Source organism: Colossoma macropomum, unplaced genomic scaffold (genome assembly GCF_904425465.1).
Source record: "Colossoma macropomum unplaced genomic scaffold, Colossoma_macropomum, whole genome shotgun sequence".
NCBI classification, from domain to species: domain Eukaryota; kingdom Metazoa; phylum Chordata; class Actinopteri; order Characiformes; family Serrasalmidae; genus Colossoma; species Colossoma macropomum.
In genome coordinates, this window is record NW_023494785.1 from 36963006 (window position 1) to 36990694 (window position 27689).

General features: G+C 40.1%; 1 protein-coding gene across 1 annotated transcript in view; it reads left to right on the top strand.

Annotated features, from left to right (window-relative positions):
• The window catches only part of kcnn3 (potassium intermediate/small conductance calcium-activated channel, subfamily N, member 3), a 129980-nt gene that overhangs the window by 13060 nt on the left and 89231 nt on the right, over nt 1–27689 (top strand). Inside the window, exon 3 of the mRNA XM_036593035.1 lies at nt 27095–27190. Within this exon, the coding sequence (XP_036448928.1) occupies nt 27095–27190 (96 nt within the window). The remainder of the gene's footprint in view (nt 1–27094; nt 27191–27689) is intronic.

Consider the following 27689-nt stretch of genomic DNA (forward strand, 5'->3'; position numbering starts at 1 on the left):
ATTGATTTATACTACGCTTATAAGTACTGGATAAGTGAAACATATAAAGGAAGCTGGTAGAGGTTTTTTGCCTGTGTGAAAGTGATGAAGGTTCACAGCCCTCATTCAGTGATAATGATATTTTGTCAGTTTATCACAGTGTGGACTTCTGTCCATATCGTCCAGTCCTGACCAGCTGACAGGCGCATCGTCCTTATTCCGCAAGTGGTTAAGACAGGCTGACATTTGAGGGTGTATGAGGGCATATCTATCTCTCTCTCTCTCTCTCTCTCTCTCTCTCTCTTTCTCTCCTCTTTTCTTGTTCTCTCTCATTCTCTCTCTCTCTCTCGTTCTCTCCTCTGTTTCTTTCTCATTCTGTCTGTTTTTCTCTTCTCTCTACCTCTCTCTCTCTCTTTCTCCCTCTCTCTCTCATTCTCTCTCTCTCATTGTGTCTCTGTCTTTTCCTCTGTCTCTATCTCTTTACTCTTCTTCTCTCTTTTGCTCTCTTTCACTTCTCTCTTTCTCTACTTCATTCTCTCTCTTTCTTTCTTGCTCTCATGCTCTCTCTCTCTCTTCCCCGACCTTTAGTGAGGTTTTTCTTTCTTTCTTTCATTCTTTCTTTCTTTCTTTCTTTCTTTCTTTCTTTCCCTTGTCTGTCCTTTAGCCTGTTTTCTCTTCTTTCTTTATTTTTTCCTTTCCTTTCCTTTCTTTCTTTCTTTCTTTTTTTCTTTCTTTATTTCTTTCTTTCTTTTCCTTTCTTCTTTCTTTCTTTCTTTCTTTCTTTCTTTCTTTCTTTCTTTCTTTCTTTCTCGCCTATCTGTCCTTTAGCCTGCTTTCTTTCTCTCTCTTTTCCTTGCCTCTCTCTCTCTCTCTCTTTCTCTCACCTGCCGGACCTTTAGCCTGTTTTCTCTCTCTCTACATCTCTCTCCCTCTCTTCTCCTTCTGATGCGTTTATTCCTCTTTTTCTCTCTGTCTCACCCACTCATTTTCTCTCCTGCTCTGTGTCTCTCGGAGGATTCCTCTCCTCCCCTCTTGATGATTATTCTTGATCTCAGTCTCTCTCTCTCTCTCTCTCTCCCTCATACACACAGCTCTATGTTAGCTGTCTCTTATAACCCCCCCACCGAAACACTCTCTCTCTCTCTCTCTCTCTATCTCACTCTCTCTCTGTTATTGTAGTGGGCGGGCGAACGGGGGAGTGTTATTGGAGAGGGAGAGAAAAGCGAGTGAGTGTGAGGAGAGATGAAATGAAAGGCTGTAATAAAATCTCTTTATTTGAGATCGAAAAACGGCCGAGTGAGTCAAGCCTGCACATGAATAATGGCCGCGGTGATTGTATACCATTATAGCCATTATAAAACAACACAAAAGGAGGCTGTTAGTGCCACGTCGCCTCTCACAGCAATTAAAGGGCTTTCTCCCAGTACATAACGGCCGAGCATCCTCACTGACAAGACCCGTCACAGTCCGTAAACTGGGGGTGTCAGGAGTTTTGACTTTGATACCCAAACCACGTACTGCACAGCATATCGCAACTGTATCATCACTGCGAGATGATTTTCCACAATCCTCTCTGTAGCAGAGAGCTGCAGTACAGTGAGAATAGGATACAGTCGTACGCAGCGTTTTGTTGATGTTTTGATTGAAAATAAGTTTGCACGTCCTCTACAAGGACCAAACTTAAATATGACATTTTCTGCTATTTTTGGTGCACAAATTCTTTTTATTTGCTGAGTTTAACACATCGCTGATGTCGGAAACAAAACCTTGTATCTCCAAAATGAGAACTTTACAGGAGAAGGAAAAAACCTACTTTACTTTTAATGTAAGTAAAGGGAACCAGACGTCTATCTAAGTAATTTTGGGCCATTTCTTTTGGTTCATTCATTGTGAAATTTACACACAATATAAAGGAAACAGGCTTGTTCAAATTATGTCAAAAACTGAAAAACAATAAAAATGCAAAAATGGACATATGAGGTTTTGTTCCAACAGCAGCGATGTAAAACAAAATATAAAATGTGCCATAACTTTTGCACAGCCCACATTTGGTATCACTTTTTCTCCAGTATTTTAATTGCAGCAAATAAACAGTAATTGTACGTAAAAAGGAGCAGAAATATGTCTCTGTATAGAATGTGTGTTTATTTTTGTGTAGAAAAAACATAATTTGACCAAACTTTTGACTGTAGGTCTGACAGTTGGTAATAAAAGCAGCGCTCAAATAATAATAATAATAAGTGAATATTTATTTTTATATACACTACTGTTCAAAAGCTTGGACCACTTGCCATATTGATATTCTTTGTTTATTTAGATACACTAATAAATACAGTGCATGTAAATATAACAACGTGTTCGCCAAGAGATCATAGATGTTTTATTCAATACTTCAGTAAATTCATAAGTAATATACTGTAGTATGTATTTACATATGAAAAGAACATTTTTCCTCATCTTCTAAGTCATAAGTCACCATTCTGGAAATATGAAATTAGATAAACAGTCATAAGTAAAAGTTGCTCCCCCTGTCAAATTCCATATTTCTAATGATTTTGTTGATAAAAACAAGTTAACTCATGCTCTACAGATAATAAGGAGAAAACACTCTTACCTTTCAATGCAAGTGAGGAGGTTTTAGGAGGTGAAGAGGTTTTATTCCAAGTGATATTTGAGCATTTCTATTGGTCCATTCGTCATGAAAATTTCACAAAACATAAAGGACAGCTGGTGTGTTCAAATGATAGAAAGAAAATTGAAAACCGACAGAAATGGAGATACATGGTTTTTTGTTTGACAGAGACGACATAAAAGAATATTTTTTCCTTCTCCTCTACTAAAGTCATCATTCTGGAAATATGAAATTAGATGAACAGTCATTTAAATAAATTCAAATTCCATGTTTTTAATAATTTCCTAAGCAAAGCTAAGTTAACACATCCTCTACGGATAATTGAACAAATGTGGTCTGTGCAAAAGTTGTGGCACGTTTTATATATATATATATCAATATATCATATATCAATAAACGTAAATGGTTCAGTAAAACGTGTAGAAGTGTGTTGTCTGTAGAGAATGTGTTCACTTATTTTCACTTAGAAAATCAGCATAATGTGTAATTTAACCAAGAGGTGTTCAGACTTTTGCATACGACTGTATCATAGCCAGATCTGCTCGTCTGAAACAAATGAACATGAATAATTTGATTATTTATTGGCAGAATACAACAGCAATGTACTATCAGCCTGTTTAAATATACCATACTGTAAATATTAAGGAAAGTAATAAAAATAAAGGTGGGCAATACTTCAAAATTTGATCATTATTGTGATGAATGTTATTTTGATAAACAGTATACTTTTCTGAATGTATTTTTAAAATCACCAGTTCTTAAAGAACACGGACCGACTGCATGTTTCATTACAGAGAGAGCATGATTAGTCCTGTTTATTTGGATTTAGTGTAGTACGGTGTATAAAATGTTGAATAATAATCACTGCATTCGTAGTTTGATGAATTCATTTAATGAAAAAGTCTGAATATTGAGTTGTTCTGTGTTAGTATTGAAAAAAACATTAAACTTTCTTACATCGAGAAACACTACTAGTGATGGAATGGCAACGTCCCCTTGAGAGAAGGGAAGATGGAGAGAGCTAGACAGAAAGAGAAAGAGAGAGAGAGAGAGAAATAGAGAAAGAGAAAGAGAGTGATGGCTATTAGAGGGATATGGCGAGGGTCTTCTTTCACGCTTGTCTTGGCTGCGGCTCTGTGAGTGACCTCCTGTATTGATTATTGATAATCATCCACCCACACACACGCTTACCCTCCTACACACACTCCAGCTCCTGATGAGCGCTTTTATTCTTCAGGAGCCGAGTGTGTGTGTGTGTGTGTGCCAGCTGCTTTTGAGGGGAAGGAGACAGGAAACTCCTGTTGAGACGGCTTAATGTCTGTAAGAATATCCTTACCTCTCTCTCTCGCGCACTCTTTCTCTCTTCCATATTAGATTTAAGGATGCTCAGCGTGCGGATTCATGCTTTTTGAACAAAAGTGATGCATTAAATTTACTTCATTCACATTTGCACATCAGTTGCACGAGTGCAGTATATAGCACTTACCCATCACTATTTACATGCAAAGATTTTTGCCAATCCGATTGAATACATTCCGATTATAGATTAAGACTGAGGTGTTTATATGTTCACTCTACTCACCAATCTGATGGAAAATCTCTGTTTACATGCGCACTACAAGTAATCATATCCAATATGACGCGCATGCGTGGTATACTAGCGTTACCATGACAACGAGCATCACATGAGTCCAGTCAGAGTAAGACGAGTTTTCAGTTGGCACGCTTGTGTTTTTATTTGCTTTAAAATTATGGCAGAAAAATGTACTTCGCATGTAAAGTGGCGAGAGGAAGACGTTGTGTTCTGAGACATATAAGCTGGACTTTAAAAGCCGCCGTCTTTTAAAGATCAAAGCATAAACTTCGTCTCCTCTGCAGACCAGTTTCTGCTCCTGCCATGTTGAACGCTATAAACTTTCACTATGATGCAAAGAAACATGCACAGAACGTACTTAAACTTTCCGATTGGGAATGTAATCGGATACAGGCGTTTACATGGGTATAATTCTTCTATTTAATGGATTATTTACAGGATTGCCCACCTTGTTCAATTGGATAGAAATTGTATTGTCCTCAATCAGAATAGACTAGTCTGTGGACTGTGGTGTATACATGGACGTATCTTATTCCTATTGAGCTGTTAGTCTGATTATTAGCGGATTATTAGGCTGCATGTAAACGTGGCTACTGTCTTTTAGCTAACTTGCTTTTTGTTATGTAGTGAAATGCAGAAGGAAGGGTGGACAATATGGCAGAACCATAAAAGCACAAGAGTAAAGATGGCAGGACACATTGTTTCTTTTCTGATGCCGATACAATATTTAGCCTTTAAAATCTACAAAGATTTTAAATGAGTTATTTTTGTTGCCCCCAAAGATATCAGATCCAGTATTTTCTGTTGATATTGGCCGATACCCCCCCAACACACACAGACATATTATCTAAGCTGCGTATCCGCCTTGGTCGTTGGGGGTGCTGGAGCTTATCCCAGCGCTCATTGGGCAGAAGGCTGGAAACACCCTAGACAGGCCGCCAGTCCATCACAGACATACACACTCACACCTAGGGCCAATTAAGCATCTCCAGTTGGCCTGACTGCAGGACTCAAAACATGATGATGTGATTCGGGTCGATTCGGGTTCAAGTGGGATATTATCAAGCTCAGGTCAGACTGGGACTCAAATTGGGATAATATGATTCGGGTTGGGTTTGGGAAGATTGGGTTGTTGGGCTCGGATTGGGTTCAGACTTGCAATGTGGGTCAGGGTCAGACAGAATTCTGTCGGGCTCAGATCGGATTCAGACTCAAAACGGGATGATGTGGTTCGGGTCGGATTCAGACAGAACTGGGTCAGGTTTAGACAGAATTTTGTTGGGCCTTCGGTCGGGTTTGGACTCAAAACAGGGTAATATGGTTTTAGTTGGGTTCAGTGAGAATTTTGGCAGGACTTATGGGTTCAGACTCCAATTGTGATGATGTGGTTCAGGTTGGGTTGGGTTCAGTTACAATTTTGTTGGGACTCAGCGCGAGTTCGGACTCAAAACGGGATGCTGTGGCTCGGGTCGGGCCGGGTTGGGTTGGATTTGGACTCAAAGCATGATGAGGTTCAGGGTATGTTTCAGATAGAATTTTGTTCTACTCACGTCAGTTTCGGACTCAAACATGCTAACGTGGTTTGGGCCGAACTTTTTATCTTTTGGTTATTGTGATAAATGACATCACATGGCAAAATGATTTTCTAAGCATATTGTAGATATCGTGAGTACTTGAAGAACTGCTGAACAACTGCAGTGTTTGTTTCATTACAAAGAGAATAATTAGTCCAGTTTAGCTGGATTTACTTCAGCGCAGTTTGTGAAATGTTAGTAGTTTTTCCAGCTTATCCAGCTTATCAAAAACTAAATATTGTGGTGCTCATCATGTATCGTGATATTATATTTTTGCCATATTGCCCACCCTTACACTTTTGGCAATAGTTAGGACGGCACCATTGAAACTTCAGGTTTAAGTAAAGGCTCTTGAAAAAAGCTAAAAAATATCAGACAGAAAATTAAATAATAAAAAAAGAGATCGAGATTGGCCATAAAAATTTATGATGGGAAAATATTCTGTTGTTGAAATTGAGTCAGTTAAATGCATTGCTTTTTCTGTTTTGCATGTTCAGTCAAATTAATTTCTTTGCCACAACAAAAAAAATATAACTTGCATATTTAATGGGTCATATTGTCCATTTCTCTTGTATGTCTTAATGTTAATTAAACAAGCCGTTTTTGTTGCTGTGCCTTTAAGACTGATAGTCATATGCAAAAGTTTGAACACACCCTGGTCAAAGGGCACGTTTTGTTGATTTTCTGAGTAAAAATAAGTGAGCACGTACTTAATTGTGGCATTTTTTTCTGCAAATTCTAGTGCATTATTTCTGTTTATTTGCTGAATATGTGAATGAACGTACGTGTGTTTACCTCTTTGGGGGTTTAAATGTCTCCAGGATAATAGCAAAAAATCAACATTGCTTTAAAACACTGTGGTTTGTATTAGAAACTGTTAAAAGAGCTAACATGCAGCTGCCTGGTGTGAAGGGTAGGTCTGCATTTGGCTACAGCAATACAGAAAACACAGGAAATACCCCACAATGTTAGGAATACAGACTTGTGTCTGTGTGCGTTTCTCAGGAGATCCCTGCTTCATTCACACTCTCGGCACATCCCTCTTTCCTAAAATAGACAGGTAACACCAGCAGAAGTGAGGGAGACGGGAAAGAACGCAGGACGAGGTGCAGAGAGTGAATCACAGGAAACGATGTGATACTGTTATCGTGTGTGTGAGTGCATGAAAATCTCAAGTGTTTCCCTTCACGTCAAATTCTCAAGTGTTTTGTTGCCAGGACTTCTCTGCCACAACAAAGAAAAACATCATAACGTGCATATTTAGGGGGCCGTATTGTTCATTTCTTGTATTTTAAATTAAACAGGCTGTTTTATTATTGTGCCTTTAAAACTGATCAAACGTTTGAACACTTCTGGTCAAGTGACATGCTTTGTTGTTCTTAGTCAAAATAGGTTACCACACACATCCTCTACAGGGAACAAACCTCTGCACATTTAATACACACGAACTGTTTATTTACTGAATATAATATGCTGGGAAAAATAAGACATAAAATGTGGCCTTATAGCACATAGCACATTTATATTATAGCACATTTTATATATTGTGTTTTACTTTTTTGTCCAATGTGTTAAACTCAGAAAATACACAGATCAGGCATAACATTATGACTCTTTGTTTCTATGCTCATTGTCCATTTTATCAGCTCCACTTACTCTATAGGTGCACTTTGTAGTTCTACAGTTACAGACTGAAGTCATCTGTTTCTCTGCAAACTCCAGCAGCACCGCTGTGTCTGATCCACTTGTACCAGCGCAACACACACTAACACACCACCACGTCAGTGTTACTGCAGTGCTGAGAATGATCCACCACCCAAATAGTACCTGCTCTGTGAGGGTCCATGGGGATCCTGACCACTGAAGAACAGGGTAAAAGGGGGCTAACAAAGTATGCAGAGAAACAGATGGACTACAGTCTGTAACTGTAGAACTACAAAGTGCACCTATATAGTAAGTGGAGCTGATAAAATGGACAATGAGCGCAGAAACAAGGAGGTGGTCATAATGTGATGCCTGATTGGTGTAAATAGAAATTGTGCACTAAAATGTGAAGACAGTGCCGTATTTAAGTAGGGCTGCAACAAGTGTCCAATAGAATCTAATAAATGAAGTATTAGAAAATGGATCAGCTATAAGGTAAACGCTGTTGCAGCCCTATATTTAAGTGTGTTCTCAGTAGAGGATATTCACTTGACCACAAACAAGCCATAAACGTCAAAACCAAGTAATCTAGGGAGGTAAGTCAGCGTCCCCCATCCACACCTACGCAAAGGGCACAGCCACAGGTTGCTGATTGTAATTGGTCATAGAAGTGAATCTAGTAGAGTAGGTAGAGATTAGCCTGTTCAGTAATTGGTGCCTTGGTATGAATGTAGTGGTTTACCGCACCACATCTCTTCCTGGATCTCCTTGGAACATTCTGGCTCCTCCCCCTCATTATCCCCATCACCTGTTGCTTGTTGTGTTAGTTCGTCTCTGGTTTTATCCTTAGCAGTTTCCGTATAACACTTAGGCGTGTTTCCAAGTGTGCCTCATTAGTTCTCATTTTTGACTTTCACCTGCCTTTGTTTGTTGATGACTAGTCGATAGATTCATCTGCGTTTTGCCTGACTGCCTATCTTGTGATCCCTGCTCTTTGAAATTCCTCCAAAGTACTTAGCAACATCTTAGTCAGATTTTTAAAAATAATAAGCTTACTGCATTTTTTGTTAATCAGGTAATTAGAAGATTTTAAGATTTTTAAAAGATTTTTTGAATAATATTAAGATTTGATTGAAAATAAATTATTGATTGATTACTGATTGTATTGCTAATTCAGCCTTCTTACAGTAAGAGCGAGCAGTAGTAGAATCTACATTATCGTCATGCAAACTGCCAACAAATCACTGCCAATTCAGAATCAAAATCACGTTATTTATTTATTTATTTTTCAGAATCAGGGTTCGTTGAGAAGGTACGTTTTAAATGGAATTCTCCTGATTTTCCATGCATAAAGTTATGCATAATTTAGTTGTTGAGATGTAAACAAAGTCTTTCAGAGTGGTTTGATGTGAAAAAGTTTGCTGTAGAGAAACTTACAGGCTCGGATTTTCTTTATAGTGGTGGTGAATGGAACCAGGGGTCACAATGTCTACTACATGAATATAGCAATTTTATTTCACTCTCCAAAACAACCAGTGAACCTACATGTCTTCAAAAGTTTTATGTTAGTTTTATGTTATTTTTATGATGGTGAAACAGCGCTGAATCTGAAAAACTATGTTTTCTTTGGGGACTATTTTGCCCTTACGATGCCCTTCATGTGCCCCTTCACCATGAATGCATTTATAAATATAAGTTTGAGGTCAAAATGCCAAAATATTATTCACAAAACTATTGTAAAACAGTCTCTCAGACATTGGGCAGCGTATTTGTTTTTGTACTCCTCTAGGAGTCTTTATATTCTTGTTTTAGGAATTTTCATCCACTCTTCCTTGCAGAACACTTCTAGTTCTGAGATATTCTTGGGCCATCTTGCATGCAGAACACGTTTAAGGTCTACCCACAGATTATTTAACCCCTTAAATAGGCAGAGCCCACCAGCAGGAACAAATTTCTATTGCGCATTTCTATAACTTAAGAATAGCTCAGCCAGTTTGCATTGAAGTTCCTGTAGTTACTGAATAATAAGCATTAGTATGTAATAAGCCTTGAGTTTTAAGGGGTTTAAGAAATTCCCCAATACCTCTATGCTCAACAGTTGGCAAGGTGTTCTTTTCATCAAATGCTGCCTATTTTTTTCTCCTAACCTACCTGTGTTAAATTATGCTTAAAGAAAAAAAGGTTAAATCTTCCTGTACGTTCTTTGCTGTCATACAGGGGTTTTGCTTTGCCTTTCTGGCCAACACACAAGCAGTTTTCTTGGTCTTCCAGATCTTGCCTTGATTTCAACAGTTCCCTTTAACTGGCACTTTTAATGACATTTCGGACAGTGGAAACTGTGAGCTGGAGGCGCTTGTATGTTGTTTTATACCCTTCCCCTGCTTTCTAGGCATCACTTAGCTTTATTGTTCAGATACTCAGCCGGCTGCTTAGGGGAGCACATGGTTGTGGAGTGTTAGTAAGGTTTGAAGAGTCAGAGAATGGAAATGTCTTGACCTGCCGAACCAGGCCTGTCAAGTTAATTACATTCTGACACTTTACAAATAGGATGGTGTCCAGTCTTTAACACATGCCAAAATAGCTATTTTTTATTTTTTAAGTTAATCAAAAATAAAGTAACATTAACATTCATAGAAAAACATTATATATGCTTCCAATATAAAGTATATTGATGAAAATCCAAACTGCTTATGACCCACAGCTAATTAAAAATACATACACACACAAAGACACACACACACACACACACACACACACAAAGACACACACACTTTGCACTGATAAGCTCAATTACACTCTGACTGACGTGTACATGCATCGTTGATTACGCTCCGACATACGCCATTACACTCCTGAAAACCCAATTACAGTACACACTCAGAGCCAGAGAGGGAAGGAGGAGACACTCACACAGGTATGTGCTTGCTCACCCCCCCCCCGGCCCCCACACCCACACACCCACATATACACAGAAAGCTTTTAGATTAAGTGGAGTCCGTTAAAATCGATGCACCCCGTCTCTCTTGCTTCTTTGCAGTTGTCGCGTTGGGGTCGGACGCACATACACACAGCCATCTTTGAACCCAAAGCCTGGCACATAGGGACCAACAGGTGGTCCGTAGGAGCAGCTGCACATTCTTACACACACACATCCCCACCACCCCAGTAATATGGCCACTTCCCCAGGGCAGCCATGCCTGTGTGAAAATGACGTATCGATTCAGCAGAGAGTGACACATGGCTCTGTCAGATGTTTGGCGCTGTTACTGTGGGAGTGGGAGGGCCAGGCAGGCATGCAGTTCATCAGCCAAGACATGTTTGGTCTCCGAAGTTTGCTGTAGCCGGAGCTATTAGGCTGATGTAGATAACGAGTAACGGAAGCTTCTAGTCTCTTATAAAAATGGACATCAAGATTACTGATACTGTCCAGGGCTTAATTTGTAAGTGATGAGGTCTCGGAGCACTGATTAGTGATGGATTCGGCAGTTCAGTGAAGCGGAGGGAGGTCTTAGAACAACAACAGCCAAATAAAGGTGTGAGGTTTCCCCATAACATTCAGTCTTACAATCTTACAACTAACAAGCTTGTTACCAACTTGACAGCTTAATCTTAATCATCAGTCGTTCTCTCATATATGGGTTTCCCCAAACTAAATGGCCAGGGCCTGTCGGCGGGCCCAAGGTTTTATTACACACTTCTGTAACCTAAGAATAACACAACCAGTTTGCTTTCAAATCCCTGTAGTTACTGGATAATAAACCTTAGTATGCAATAAGCCTGGTATGTAATAATCAGTGTCACAAGCAGAACCCAGAAGTCCTACTTTTGTTATTGGTGGGCCCAAAATGACTGCCCAAATTTCCTTTAAATATTAAAGTCTTATTAATAAATAAACCAAAACTACAAACAATGACTTTATTTTTTTTTTATATTGACCAATCAAAATTCCGGTTTACCCATAATCATTACTACTATGACTAGTGTCTCGATTTCAGATCCAAAGGTGATGCATTTGGACTAGAAGCATGAACACAAAGCACAAAAGCAACCAAGAAAACCACATAACATTACATAAATACAAACTGTTGTCCATCTCTGAACATGGCACATTAAATCTGAACACATAAACAGCATAATAATAATAATGCAGAGAAATCATGAGCATTATTGCTTCTTTGTGCAAAATGAGTTTTGATTATTTTCCTATTATGAGTTCCGAGTTTTGTGTATCTCACTCGAGGCTTAGCAGACACCTCAAAGTTAGGGTTGAGTTTCTGCTTTGTTGTATAACTCCAAACTGAGCATTATGAGCAAAGAAGACAAACTGACAAGATGGTGGCGCAAGTGACCAAAAAACCCCACAAAATTGGAGTATTTTCTCTGTTAGAAATTACAATAACCATTGTATAATCTTAGTTTAATGTCATTTTAATGTGTTCTGGTCCTTTTCTTCATAACAAGCATAAAAAATCGCTAGCAGTTTGCTGATGTCTCGGTAGCTAGCTAGCTAAATTTTCCGGTTTTACCTTAAATGGTGAAGCAGTTACATTCTGGCGCCTCAGGCATTAGACTTGCTGCACCATTTAAGGTGGAAGGGGAAAAATCGAACAAGAAGCTGGTGAGTAGCTGACTTCAGCTTCCTATCACTGAAGAATTAGGGGTGGGTGATGATAAATAATCGCTGCATCCCCCTCTTTGAAGGTATATGATTCCCTAAACTTTACTAAAGCCCAGCAGTGAGGTTGCCAAACTTTACCCTCCTCTGCTTTCACTGTAGACTGGCAGGGTCGCCTACAGAGCACCGCTAGTAGCCTGTTAATGAAGTAATGTTCTTTTAATACTTTGTTGCAGCTGTCTTCAGTGGTTGTTTATTTGTGGGTCTTTCTGCCTTAAGTTTGGTCTTAAGCAAGTGAAATGCATGCTCGATCGGGTTGAGACCTGGTGATTGACTCGGCCATTGCAGAATATTCCACTTCTTTGCCTTAAAAAAACTCCTGGGTTGCTTTCGCAGTATGTTTTGGGTCATTGTCCATCTGTACTGTGAAGCGACGTCCAATCAACCTTGCTGCATTTGGTTGAATCTGAGCAGAAAGTATATCCCTGTACACTTCAGAATTCATCCGGCTGCTTCTGTCTTCTGTCACATCATCAATAAACACTAGTGACCCAGTGCCATTGGAAGCCATGCATGCCCATTCCATCACACTGCCTCCACCATGTTTTACAGAGGATGTATTGTGCTTTGGATCATGAGCCATTCCAAGCCTTCTCCATACTTTCTTCTTCCCATCATTCTGGTACAGGTTGATCTTAGTTTCATCTGTCCAAAGAATGCTGTTCCAGAACTGGGCTGGCTTCTTTAGATGTTTTTTGGCAAAGTCTAATCTGGCCTTTCTATTTTTGATGCTGATTAATTGTTTGCATCTTGTGATGAACCCTCTGTATTTGCTCTCATGAAGTCTTCTCTTTATGGTAGGCTTAGATACTGATACACCTACTTCCTGGAGAGTGTTCTTCACTTGGGTGGATGTTGTGAAGGGGTTATTCTTCACCATGGAAAGGATTCTGCGATCATCCACCACTGTTGTCTTCCGTGGACGTCCAGGCCTTTTTGAGTTCCCGAGCTCATCAGTGCTCTCTTTTTTTCCCAGAATGTACCAAACTGTTGATTTGGCCACTCCTAACATTTCTGCTATCTCTCTGACAGATTTCTTCTTTTTTTCAGCCTAATGATGGTTTGTTTCACTTGCATAGAGAGCTCCTTTGACCACATGTTGTGGGTTCACAGCAACAGCTTCCAAATGCAAATGCCACACCTGGAATCAACTCCAGACCTGCTTAATTGATGATGGATTAACAAGGGAGTAGCCCATGCAGCCCATGAAATAGTTTTTTAGATAATTGTCCAATTACCTTTGGCCCCTTGGAAAGAGGCAGCTACATTTTAAAGAGCTGTAATTCCTAAACCCTTCCTCCAATTAGGATGTGAATACCCTCAAATTAAAGTGAGTCTGCACTTTAAACCCATGTTGACTGTACAACTGTATCTTGAATATGTTTTGGTAAACAGCCAAAATGCCAAAACTTGTGTCACTGTCCAAATATTTCTGGGCCTGAGTGTATATGAGCTATTTCTTTATTTATATAAAGAAATAGCTCACATATATATTTATATATATGTGTGTAAAAACCCAACGCTGCTGTGTCTGATACACTCGTACTCTACCATATCAGTGTCACTGTTGTGCTGAGAATGGTCCACAGCCCAAATAATACCTAAACAGCATTCCTTTCGTCATAAACTGACCAATAATGAGCGAGTCAGAGGGCGCAGCTGACAAACTGTGCAGCAACGAGCTACAGTCTGTAATTGGACACCTATATAGTGAACCTATAAGGAAGTTTATACTGCAACATTCAGCTGGAGTAAAATGAACAGATTAACCAGTAATGGCCAATTATGAGACATGCTGATGCCTTTACTTTTCTGTATGAACAAAAAAGTATTTTGTTGCGCAGCAGCAGGTCCTGCCTCTTGTTTGCCCAGAATATCAAAATATCCACAGGGCATAAAAAAATACAAATTTTGAGCGTTAAACAATGTTCTCTCTGTGACTACATGTAGATTTTATTTCTGCTGTGTATTCAGCCCAACACTGTTAAGCTTAAAAGCCACAGAGACTGTCCCATAACCCAGTGGTATAATGAAGCTTGATTTATGCTATCTTCATCAAAACTGCTGTAATCTGCTACCCATGAGTCCAGCCTAATGATGGTGAACATTTGTTCCTGTTGTTTAGTCAGCTTAAGAGTTTTGATCATCGCTTTGTTTGGTATTTTTTTTAGTTCAGTTGGTAGCGGGAGTGCGTGCTTGAGAATGAAAAGGGTTGAATTTATGATGTGGGATCATTATTGTGATCATCTGTGTTAAAGTCTATGGTAATGAAAATGGGAAACGGCGATGGAAAGTGTTCCTTTCATTCTCCCGCACTGGTGCTGCACCAATGCGTTCAAGCAGTTTGAGCAATAGCAGATAAACAGTGAAAATATTGGCCACTTGAAACTATTTCACAGTTTCTACAAAAGGACAACATACAAGCAAATTAGAATGTCTGTTCGAGCGAGAATCAAGAGAGGGTACATCAGCCAAGAACTCCACTCCAGGTTTGAAACCATTTGAAAACATAACATCCCACTTGATACACAGAACAACAGAAGCAGAAAGGAAAGTCCCCGCTACAGCATGCGGACGCGGTCGATAGCCCAAATGACAGCCAAAGTGCAAAGCATAACTAAAAATGAATAATAGAATTCATTGCCTTGGATGAACTGTTCTCTGCTGTTGAGGATTTTGTAGGCACGTACTGTAGCTGACCGTACCAGTGAAAGTCTCCACATTGTTGATAAAATGAATTAAAAATAACTTCTAATATGTATTACCCCTCTATTTACTATTTGACCATTTCTATTTTTCAACATAATGCAATTCTTATATTCTAACTCAGGGCTTCTTAATCCTTTTTCAGATTGTGGCCCTTTTTTAGGGTTAAAAATATTTTGTGACCTCCTCTTTCCCTTGACTACTATGGTGCACGCCCACATACTACTTAAAGGAACTTGAACCCCAGTTTCCCAACATATTTTGCAAGCTGTTTAACAGTAAATTAGTCCCCTTTAATTCTCTTTCAGTTTCCCTGCATGACGATTATCACCTTTTACGCAACGTCGTTGGGTTACTTGTCAATCATTGATGATATCCGATTACATCGCCTCGTCGCCCAGGCCTGCTTCAGCAAGCTGTCGCTGCGCTTTGTGCTGCTACCTGGTGCAGCGCTTATTGTCTGGTGTGCGGTAGTGCAGTGGTCTTTCTTTGCTTCCTTTTTTGGACTAACCACATTACTACCGTCTGGTGGAGGATGGAGTTATAATGGTTACTAATCTCTTTTTTTATAGTAGCCATAAAAAGGTGTCTCAGTCATTTTATGCATTTTACTTACAGGTGAGCCTGCATATGTCTTCTGAGTGTTTGTATGTAATTTTGATGATGGTAAAATAGTGATAGATAAGAAAAATACTTTTTGTTTGGGGACTATTTTATCATAAAACACATCAGACAGTATATTTATAAAAATGTCAGGTAATAACTTTCTGTGAGGGAGCTTTTAAAGGCATTAAAGTGGAGTTCCATTGATTTTTCAACAGTTCTGTATAATTATGTGATATAAACACAGGCATTCTACATGTTTTATGTGAAATATTTTGTTGTAGCAAAACTTAGCGACTCATTACAGTGGTGGTGAATGGAAACATTTAAACCAGGGGTCACAATGTAACTGCAACTCAAATATAGCCATTTTATTTACTGTCCAAAATAACCAGTGAACCTACACACGTCTCCAGAGTTTTTATTGATTATAATAATACAACGGTGGTAAATCTTAAAAAATAGTTTTCTTTTGGCACTATTTTGCCTTACAACACCCAACATGTACCTCTTCACCATGAATGGATCAAAAAACATGTTTCTGGCCAAAATCTTATCTACCAAATAGCATAAAACAGTGTCTCAAGCATCAGCTAACAGGTTCATAAACATTTAGCACAATCATTTTCTGTGAGGGAGCTTTTAGAAGCATAAAACGCTTTGGATGTCTGGTTCCTGTCACCACTACTGACTCACTGTTTCTCTAGAACGAAGCATTTCACATCAAATGACTTTGCATCTTAACCATTTAATCATGCAGGAATTTTTCAAAAATCTGTGCTATTCCCCTTTAAGCCCTACCAGACATCTGGTTCCTCTCACCACCCCATGAACAACTCTGACTCAGCAAGTTTCTCTACAGCAAAGCATTTGACATCAAACCACCCTGAGTGACTCTTAACCTTTTAATTATGCAGAAATGTATAATAAATCAGTGGAGTTTCCCTTTAACTGCCTAGCTGATGTATGATATGCTATTAGTGACATTTGTTATTTGGGGATTTCTTATGTAATTATGCGTTTGTGTAACTTGTCTGCTCCGCGAGTCTCATGCTTGAGTATTATAGCCACCGAACACTGGAGCCAGCATCAGCGATAAAGGACAACATTAAAACAAGAGGAAGTAATTACATTAGAATCACAGATGACTCTGTGAGTGTGTGTTTGCGTGTCTGTGTATAGCTGGCAGTGGATACAAGACTGTGAGAGAGAGTGTGTGTGTGTGTGTGTGTGTGTGTGTGTGTGTGTGTGTGTGTATGTGTGTGTACAATCACAGATGAGTAGGCTGTGTGTGTTCAGATGTCACAGCAGATTCACCACTGCAGAAGGAAAGCGGTGAGGAATGACTGAAGAAGCAAATGAGGCGAGCAGCATGAGAAAGGGAAGTGAGACGAAAGGAGAGAAAGGAGGAGAGACGGTGCATGTGTCTCTGTCGGCTTGTGGTGAAAGGATGGAGCTCAGAAGGCCTATTAGCTCTGCATGGTGTCCATCAAAGTCTGGATCAATAACCGCTAATCTATCTTTGACTTCCTCCGTCTCACAAACATGCGCACACCAGCACACATACTGCGCCCAGGCAGACACGTTCCCACGGGTACTTGTTTTGCTCACGTCAAATCATCCACCTTATTTTTCATGTGATGGCTGTATTTCTACGTCACGGCTGAAATATCTGGTTGGGGAACGGAAGTGTTGTTCGTTACCGTTTGAGCGGAATCAGAGAATGTTATTGTTTTATCCCATTAAATGTCTCTGAGGCCTTTCTAGGACAACATGTAGTTTGAGGCTCTCGCTGCAGTCGAGTATTGCTGGACGTATGGCAGGTACAATTGTGCGTACAAACCTCTCAAGAAAGCGCAGAGCCTAAAAGGACATATGAACGTGGCTTCATGAGCCCAGTTGTTATTGTTGAAATACATCCACAAAATCCAACTGGATGACGAGTTGCCACTAGTTGCTGTTAACAATGCATCTAATTTCTTATGAAGCTAAAATCTTTTGTTTTTTGTGGGTTCACCTGTTTTGTATACTTTTTATAGCTCTTTAAGAGTGTTGTTTCATTCTCCTTCATTTGCTGGTTTCAAATAAGAACAGTTTTCAGAGCCTGATATGTATTTGCTCTAAAATAATGGGGGTCACTGGCTTTATTACATAAACAACACACTCTAAATAAAGGCCATTCTATCATTAAAGACCCTTCACACGTCCTCTACTCTGCCTTTGAGTTGTTGCCCCCGAGCCACCGTTTTCGCTGCCCTAGATGTTGGTCTGTCCAGCAGAGAGTGTCATTTGTGCCACTTGAGGCCATCATTTGAGGTTGGTCAGTGATTATTCCTGGTGAGCTACATGTTTATTATGTATATTGTTTATTTATCTTATTTATGAAGATGTTTGTCTTTAGCTGTCTGGTTGTCTATAGATGTCTCTATGTTATATAATTGTGTCATATGTTTATATGACCAGTTATGAATCAAATTAAGGTTACTCAATTCAATTCAGTTCAATTCAAGACACTCTGTAACTGGTTTACACTTTATATTCTCGGTAACTGGAAATATGCTGCTCTCACTGGAGAAGGCTGAGTAAGTGAACAGAAAGCTAACCAGCTAACCAGCTAACAATCTTACGCTCCAATAATGAAAGACTGCCCATCACAGAAGAAGTTACCTAAAAACTGAGACACCCAAAGTAAAGAATATGTTACTTGTCTGTTAAGAGCTTACAATGTCTTTATTCACATCTGCAGTATGTAACATTAGCTGATTTGGAGACCTCTCTGGGGGAAAAGTGTAGCTGCACTTCGAATGCTGTTGAACATTTTGTAATATAGGTTGTGCGTTCGCACTCCTTCCCCGAGGGGATGAATTTGTGAGCATGTTCAACGAGAACTCAATCAAAACTTAGAAGAGGATGTAAGTGAATTATCTACTATTATACAACAGTTAGTTCCGGCCACGCAAGCTGATTGGTTGAGAAGCGTTCTAACCGTGCTGTTTTTTTCACAAACACTGTATCACTCTGCTGAGACGCCATTGCTAAGCAACGACTTTGACAGCTGTAAGACAACCTCATGCCATTTGAACATTTTTACTTCTTACTTTGTGCACAAACAGAAAATGGATACTTTTAAGATTACATTTGACCTATAGCCAATTTGGTCAGACTCTGAAGATGAGACTACACTAAATTCCCAAACTGTCATTAGCACTGAGCAAGCTTTTCAGTCGGCAGCTGTGACAGAAGAAAACCTAAACAACCTGGAATCAGCCAGAAATGAACCGAATACCATTCGCCAAACAAAACGGGCTGTAAGATGCTTTACAGACTGGCTGGAACAAAACAACATTAATACTGATCTGGCAAAAATTGACAAAACTGAGCTAAACTTGATATTGCGGTCGTTTTATGGCTCAGTCCGATTTGGCCAGACTGAGATGAGACTACGCGTTTGCCAAATGGTATTTGGTTAATTTCTGCCTAATTCCAGGTTGTTTAGGTGTTCTTCTGTCACAGCTGCCAACTGAAAAGCTTGCTCGATTTTACTGACAATTTTGGAATTTAGTGTAAGGAGCTGGCTGTGCAGTGAGTGAGTGGAGCTTGTTACTCTGACGTAGCAACAAGCTGCTTGTTAAGAAACTATAATTTGGCAGAAGGAACTGCTAACATTAAACCATATTAAACGCCGCGTTCACAGCCCAATTCATTTATTTATTACTTTATTTATTTAACTGTTGTATAAAAGCAATAGAACACTTGAGGTCGTGTGTTATCGTGAGACCTAAACATTGAGCTGGACCTTCTTTTTGAGCCTGTGCATGTAAATACGTAAAGTCATATGATGTGGTCTGTAAAACTCCAGCTAATCCGACCTGATGCCTTTGACTTTTGAATTATTAATTCAGGTTTTACAGGCTGAGTCGTAGCAGTGCATGGACACCCTATTTTAGCATGTACTTTTTCTCCTGACTAACGCATGTGACACTAACGCATGTGACACACATCCACAAGCTTAATTGTAGTTTCCTGCCATGCTAACTTATGTCACATCCATGGACTATTGACAGGCTTTTTTGTCCATTGGATAGTGTTGAAAAGTGCACCTACTTTTAATCTCTGCCTTCAGGAAACATTGGATTGTTTTAGTAATTTCATGCTTATTTTGTTCCCACCCGAATAAGTCTACTTTTCCACTAGACTTACCCCAAAATTTTTCATGGTTCTTCCCCAGAGTCACAAGATCTGGCCCTGCGAGACTAAGGTGGGGTATGGAAACAGGTTGGGGAGGTATGCTAGGAAGCATTATTTGTCACTATAGTGAGGATGACAACCATCAACTAACCTGCTTCATTCACTCTTATAACCAGAAGGATGAAAATTTAAAACTTTAAACACAGCACAGAATTGCTGACCTCGCAATTAACTGCCTAGCTGACAGCATACCATGGCAGAAATCGGCTTATTAACCACAGGCCTACCATTTACGGCACTAGAAATAGATGTCTAAGGCTAATTGTTAAAGACCATCTCATCTTTTTTCCTGTATTGAACTTTGTTTTCTCTACCATGGTCAGCTTCAGTACTTACCTAGCTTGCTTGCTAGATAAGTAATAGCCTATGCCAGTAACTACCACAAGTTCCCACAATCTGCAGAAACAGATAAGTAGGTTTATGCTCTGTTTACATAGTGACATTTTGAAAATAGCGATGGTATGTGACCAGTAGCATGCAGCCAAGCTATGATGCCATGGTGGTACCATCCTGCCGAAAATTGGTGTTGACCTTAGAAGAGCTTTGTCAGTCTCTTGTTTATTTAAAATGTGAAAAAGGCACGAGGATACAAGAACTTGGCTCCGCTGTATTTTAAGAGCACAGGACCAGTTACAGTTTGTAGCATTTTTATTGGCATCTGAAGACCTTTATTTTTTTGAGCAGTCAGAAATTTCACAAGGGCCTGGCTTCCTAGTGAGAAGACCTACGTCAAGCCTAAAGCCAAAATAAGATGATGTCATAAAGGGCTGACATCGAATCAGCTACTTCTTTCTGGGCTGGCATCCAATTAGCTACTTGTTTCTATGCAGGAAGTGGTTGTTGTTTACAGGCTCTCTATATTATTCTTTTAAGATCCATGCAGTTGTTCAGTGTTCTACAAGTACTGATATACTCAGAGCCTATTGTGACATACTTTATCACAATAATGATAACATATCATATCACCATCTCTATTGTGTTCGCATTTGACTCAAAAGGAGAGGCTCATAAGAGCTGGCAGAGGAAGACTTGAGACAGGAAAGAAGAGGTGAAAGCAGAGAGCGAACGAGGGGTAAAGGAGGAGAGATGAAGCTAAAACTCTGACTGCCAGACTGTTGGCAGAACATTGAGGCCCTTAATAGGCCGGTACTGTGGCCAGCTTCCTGAAGTAATTAGCGAAAGTATTCATCCTCAATCAAAATGTTCACCTTTCGTTACTTCATAGTCAGGAGACAGCCTGATTTATCGTGTTGAACTCCCAACATTGTTTAAAAGTTTCTGATCTGAGTTTGCATATCCAGGTCCAGTCTTTGTGTGCATAAAATACATATACTTGATGAAGTATCTTGATGTAATGTTGCTAAACTTCCCTCAGAAAATATCCTTAAAATTGAGTGGATGATAAATCAGAAAGTAAACCAGGTACTTACACCAATGAGACAAAACATGATGACCACCTGCCTGATATGCTGTTGATCTTTAGCATGCCACCAAAACAGCTCCAGCCTGCTGAGGCATGGACTGTACAAGACCTCTCAAGGTACCCTGTGGTATCTGGTAACAAGATCCTTAGTCCTTTAAGTTGTAAGGCAAAGCCACTGCAGTTGTTGTTCCGGCACAGATGCTTCATCAGATTGAGATCTGGAGAATTTGGAGGCCAGGGTAACACTTTGAGCCTTCAGGGGGTGTACCTGGTTAGGTAAGTGGCACATATCAAATCGACCTCAACATTAATGCCTGGACCCAGAATTTCCCAGCAGAACATTTCCCAGAGCATCACACTCCCTCTACTGGCTTGCCTTCTTCCCACTGTCTTCTTCCCACAGTGCATTCTCGTGCCATCACTTCCCCAGATAAATGGTGCACACGTACCTGGCTGTCCAGGGTACCTAGGCGACCTTCTTCAATTGCCCCAAGGTCCAGTTATGACGCTCACTTGCCCGTTTTGTAGGTGCATTAGACGGTGGACAGAGGTTAGTATGGGCACTCTGACCAGTCTGTGGCTACACAGCCCCATACATAGCAAGGTGTTGGAACACATTCCTCCTGTAATCTTCATTAACTTTGTGACTTGTGCCACAGTAGCGCTTCTGTCGGTTCAGACTAGACGGGATAGCTTTCGTTGCCATTCCACATTCATAAGCCTTGGGCCGGTTTTGTGGTTTGAGCTTCCTCGGACCACTGTTGGTATGTACTCACCACTGCTGACTAGGTGCACCCCATAAACCTTGCCATTTCAAAGATGCTCTGAAGTCATCTGGCCATAACGATTTGGCCCTTGTCATAGTCCCTCAGGTCTTCATACCTGCCCATGCAAACTTTTGGGCACCACTGGTCAAATGACATGTTTTGCTGACTTTCTGTAAAAGCCTGCAGTTCAAAAAGCACTTGTTATAGCCACCTAGACTCCCAGTGAAGCCTGACATTCAGACAGGACCCAAAATTACATTATAAAAGCCTGTTGTTCAATAAATAATGATCTTTGTAACAACATGTATTTGAATCTGCCATTAACTCACATTGAAGCCCAGTCTTAGCTGGGTTTTAGGGGATGTGCTTCAGTAGATGCCTGTGGGCTGAGCTTTATTATGGCTCTATGGGACATGCTTCTGTAGGGTTCTTTAGAATGTGCTTTATCGGGTTGAATGAGATGTGCTTCAGTAGGGCTCTATGTGCTTATGGGATGTGGTTCAGTAGGGTTCTATATGCTTCTGAGATGTGCTTCAGTAGGGTTCTATGGGATGTCCTTCTGTAGGGTTCTATGGGATGTGCTTCAATAGAGGCCTATGGGATGAACTTCAGTAGCGTTCTAACAGATGAACTTCAGTGGGGTTCTGACAAGTGAACTTCAGTGGGGTTCTATGGGATGTGCTTCAGCAGAGTTCTGTGGGCTGTACTTTGGTAGGGTTCTGTGGGATGTGCTTCGGGTGGGGTTGTATTGGATGTGCATCAGTTGGGTTCTTTAGGATGTGCTTCAGTAGAGACTTGTGGGATGAACTTCAATAGGGCTGTATGGGATGAGTTTTAGTAGGGGTGTATAGGATGTGCTTCTGTTGGGTTGTATGGGATGTGCTTTAGTGGGGTTCTATGGGGTGTGTTCAGTAGGGTTCAATAGGATGTGCCTCAGTAGGGTTCTTTAGAATGTGCTTCATTAGAGTTCTATGAGGTGTGCTTCAGTAAGGTTGCGTGAGATGTGCCTCAGTAGGGTCCTATGGAATGTGCTTCAGTGGTTTTCTATAGGATGTGCTTCAGCAGGGTTCTACGGGATGCACTTCAGTAGAGCCCTATGGGATGAACTTCAGTAGGGTTCTATGGTATGTGCTTCAGTAGGGTTCTATGGTATGTGCTTTAGTAGAGGCCAGTGAGATGAACTTCAGTAGGGTTCTATGGTATATGCTTCAGTAGGGTTCTATGGGATGTGCTACAGTAGAGTTCTATTGGATGTGCTTCAGTAGGGTTCTATGGGATGTGCCACAGTAGAGTTCTATCGGATGTGCTACAGTAGGGTTCTATTGGATGTGCTTCAGTAGAGTTCTATGTGAAATGCTTCAGTAAGGTTGAATGACGTGCCTCAGTACATGCTTTAGTAAAGTTCTAAGGGATGTGCTTCAGTAGGTGCCTAGGGAATGAACTTCAGTAGAGTTCTATGGGACGAACTTCTGTAGGGTTCTATGTAATAAGCATTCACTGGCTCCCACAAACACACTCATGCAGACTATACTTTCTGTAAGATGCATTAAACAAACAGAGTAGACATTTTACACTTTTTATTCGCTAGAAATACTGAATCTCAGGATGAGTTAGACGCAATACACATGCATTGTTAAAAATTTCAGTGCAGTGTTATGATGAACTTTTAGCGGAAGCCACGTTTCCCTGTAGTCTTAAAGAAACCTGCCACTTTACACACAAGAAAAGAATAAAATTTAGAATGCATTTGTTGTTTCGAAAGAAATGAAAACTATCATCACCATCCATTCAATAAGAATAGTATCATTTAAGCATAAAAGACCAAAATGACTGAATGTTTTTCTGACACTCATCTTCATTTACACACATTCTGTTTGCATCACAGACAGTATTCTTTCCAAACAACATTCGTTTTTCTCAACTGCTTACACACACGCTGTTATATAACGTCTCTTGTCTAAAAAGGCTTGGCACAACATTGCGCTCGCATTGCAAACCCTCTCAGCAAAGTAAAACGCTCTTTTTCTGAACTGCTCAAACAAAATTACCCAAAGTTTACCTAACTTCTCAAATGTTTGCGCGAATGGGTAGACTTTGAAAAACACTCTGCAAATCTCAGTGCTCAGAGCCAGAATGAATTTGTTAACAAAGCCCAATGCAAATGTTCCTGTGCAGTTAACATAGACTTGGATTGAGTGTTACACGTCCTTTTAATTGTGCCTAATGGATACCACTGAAAACTGTTCAAGCTACTGAATAGAAGATGCATCAAAAAGTGTATTTAAATGTAAAAATGCCTGTGTATTTCTGTGGTATATGGTTTTTTTTTTTGCTTGAAACATATTGTTTGTTGTGACACTATTCATAGTGATATTTAGTATTATTTGCAACTTTAAACTATGACAAAGTTAGCCTGGATTTGTATAGTAGTGTTCTGTTGTGTTTGGGCTTTGAGGCAGCTGTGCTGAACCCATGAACCAGCCCCATAACTGCAGTTAAATTCCTGCAAAATGTATCTTTTTGTAAAGTTTATGCACAAATTACATTTACTGAGAGAGTACAGTACACGTGATTTCATGCAAGAACTGATATGCAGTCTTTAGATCGAGAGGAACAGCTACCGATTCAATTGCTTTATACTTTAACTGATTAAAAAAACTACATGTTGCTATAAATGAGATTCAAACTGAATAAATTGGAATACCTTGAAGTGTATGTATGGCTGGATGACAGTTCGATGGTGTGTACTGGTGTGACGAACACTATATGGCCAAAAGTATGTGGACGCGTCTCCTGATTGTTACGTGTAGGTGTTTCAGCAACAGCCATGGCTAACAGGTGTATAAAATCAAGCACATAGCCTTGCAATCTGCATAGATAAACACTGGCAGTATAATGGGTCATGCTGAAGAGCTCAGTGACTTTGAAATGTGGAACTGCCATAGGACGCCACCTTTGCCACACATCAGTTCATGAAATCTATGCCCCGCTAGATCTGCCCCAGTCAACTGTAAGGGCTATTTTTATGAACAGGAGGCATTTAACAGTAACAACAGCTCAGCCACGAAGTGGTAAACCATGCAAACTCACAGAGCGGGGCTGCCCAGTTCCAAACTGCTTATTTAATTCTTAATTGTTCTGGACTATGCTATGAAATATGCTGTATTTTGGTTATGATATTTTATAGTGATGATGTGCTGACTGAATTGAAATGTACAGAACATCTTTTTTCAATAATTATGTTAAAGCAATAGAGCAATAACTGTGGACTAACAAACTCATATATATTGTACCACAATATTAAACACCATATTGTAACCCTGGACATTTTTGAAATACTATCACTGCATTTTAGTTATACAAATTTCAGTTTCACCAGAGATTATTTAAACACGCAGACTAGCTCTGGTTTCACAAGGCTAGACTAGCTCTGGTTTCACCCCTGCACAGCTTTCATACTTGATGTGTACCGAAGGAAACCAAATACATAATGCAGAAACATAAGAATATCATTGTTACCTTCTGTGATAATACTATATGGTAACCAGACAGGCAGTAATTTGTATTTTACTCTCTATATTTTACATTCTGTGGCCGAGAGGCACATTTACGGAGCATGTTGAATGTATGCCATGTGGAACCATTTTAAAGTGGGAAAAAAATTGCCCCAAAATCCTTTTTCGACCATGTTTGAATTAGCCATGTTTGGTCTAAATAAGGGCACGTAAAATTTGAGCATGCAGCTATTACGCTTTAAGTCAACTTCCTGTTATTTACCCCAATCAACATGCCACCAAATACCTAAATACCACCCTGCAATATTTTTCACTCGCATGTCACGGCTGCTTGAAGATGAAGGTATCCTCCTACATAAAAATGAATATTCGGCTTTATTGGTGGCAGTGCTGGGCCCTGCTTTTGGATTAAAACTTGCGTTTAGCAGCCCGTTCAAACTAGCTAGCTCCTTTCACGTGTCTTAGAGAAACATGAATTCATAGCATATTCATGATACTGTAAAATTCACATAAGTAGTTCCAAACAAAAGCTGTCAGTTTAGAGTGCATACCGCCATTCACATATCAAAAAAATGAATATAGTGTACACACTGCACATGATGTCCGTTATTAGTGATTTTAAGTGAGCGCAGCATTTTAAAAGAACCAAATCATCAGGTTGGTCAGTCAACTTGGATCTAAAACCAGTATTAGACACTATTAGACATTAAATGGTCAAAAAACAAAACAAATCAGTGTACAGTAGTCTTTCCTCTGTGGTATTTTTCAGCAGCCGGGCAGGCCCACACTCCAGGTTGGGTGTCGCCACATGTCTCCACTTCCTGTATCCATCATTTCAAATTAAAAGCCCTCTGCTGAGTTTTAATTGCAATTTCATGACATTTCATAGAAGTGGGAAGCAGTAATGGCAGTAATTTTGCAGCAGTGGTGCAATACTGCACATTATGCACATTATAAGAATGAAGTCGATTTAGTAGCATTAATTAGCAGATTAGCATATCTTACAGAAATAGTGTGGCTGTATTTTCTATCACATCAGCATTGGCCCATACTCAGAGTTATGGTCCTCTGATCAGATTGGAGGGCAAAAAAAAAGATCAGGACGTCCCTGATTCTGACCGTATTGTGCAGGTCTTCTGTGCATGTGAAAAACCATTTAGGAGCATGCGACTTGAGGCACTAACGAGCAAATGTGAGGAAAACAAGACGAAAGGGGAGATTACTTTTGCGGCCGCTGTAGTCTGAGGAGCTGGAGTGCCACGAGCTCCCCGAGCAGCGCCGCTTCTGCACCCGCCTGTAGAATAATGGCTTCTGTACAAAGCTTTAAATTAGACCCACAGGTGGCCATTCTAATATTATCTGGAGTTCAACTGGAAAGCTTTGGGGCTCGGGCAGGAAATGATATATCACCTCTGCTTCTGTCAGACGCAGAGAGAGATGGTAGATGACCCAATCTGTGTGTGTGTGAGGGTGTGGGTGTGGGTATGTGTGTGTGTGTGTGGGTGTATGTGTATGTGGGGGGTGATTTATTTGGACTCCTGCTGATATGTGGTGCAGACATCACTGTTCCGTTTATCAAGACGAGACCAGAGCAATCATGCCAACTATTAGAGGAGCCACAGGACACCGTGTGCGTTTGTGTGTTTGGATGTGTGTGTGGAAGATGTATGTTTTGTGTGTGTGTGTGTGCATGTCAGTGTAAATAACTAACATTGTATGTGATGTGTTTTGCAGAGCTCCATGTACTCTCTGGCGCTGAAGTGTCTTATCAGCCTCTCCACCATCATCCTCCTCGGCCTCATCATTGCTTACCATGCTCGAGAGGTGCAGGTAAAAGTACACACACACAAGCATACAGTACACACACTGTATATATGTATATATCGATTGGCCATTTCATTAAGTGTCCATTCACTGTCCACTCTATTAGACACTCCTACCTTGTCAGTCCACCTTGCAGATGTGAAGTCAGAGACGATAGCTCACCTGCTGCTGCACAGTTTGTGTTGGTCATCCTCTAGTCCTTCATCAGTGGTCACAGGACGCTGTTGGCTGGATATTTTTGGTTGGTGGACTATTCTCAGTCCAGCAGTGACACTGAGGTGTTTAAAAACTCCAGCAGCACTGCTGTGTCTGATCCACTCAGACCAGCGCAACACATACTAACACACCACTACCACGTCAGTGTTACTGCAGTGCTGAGAATGATGGTAAAAGGGGGCTAACAAAGTATGCAGAGAAACAGATGGACTACAGTCTGTAACTGTAGAACTACAAAGTGCACCTATAAAGTAAGTGCAGCTGATAAAATGGACAGTGAGTGTAAAAA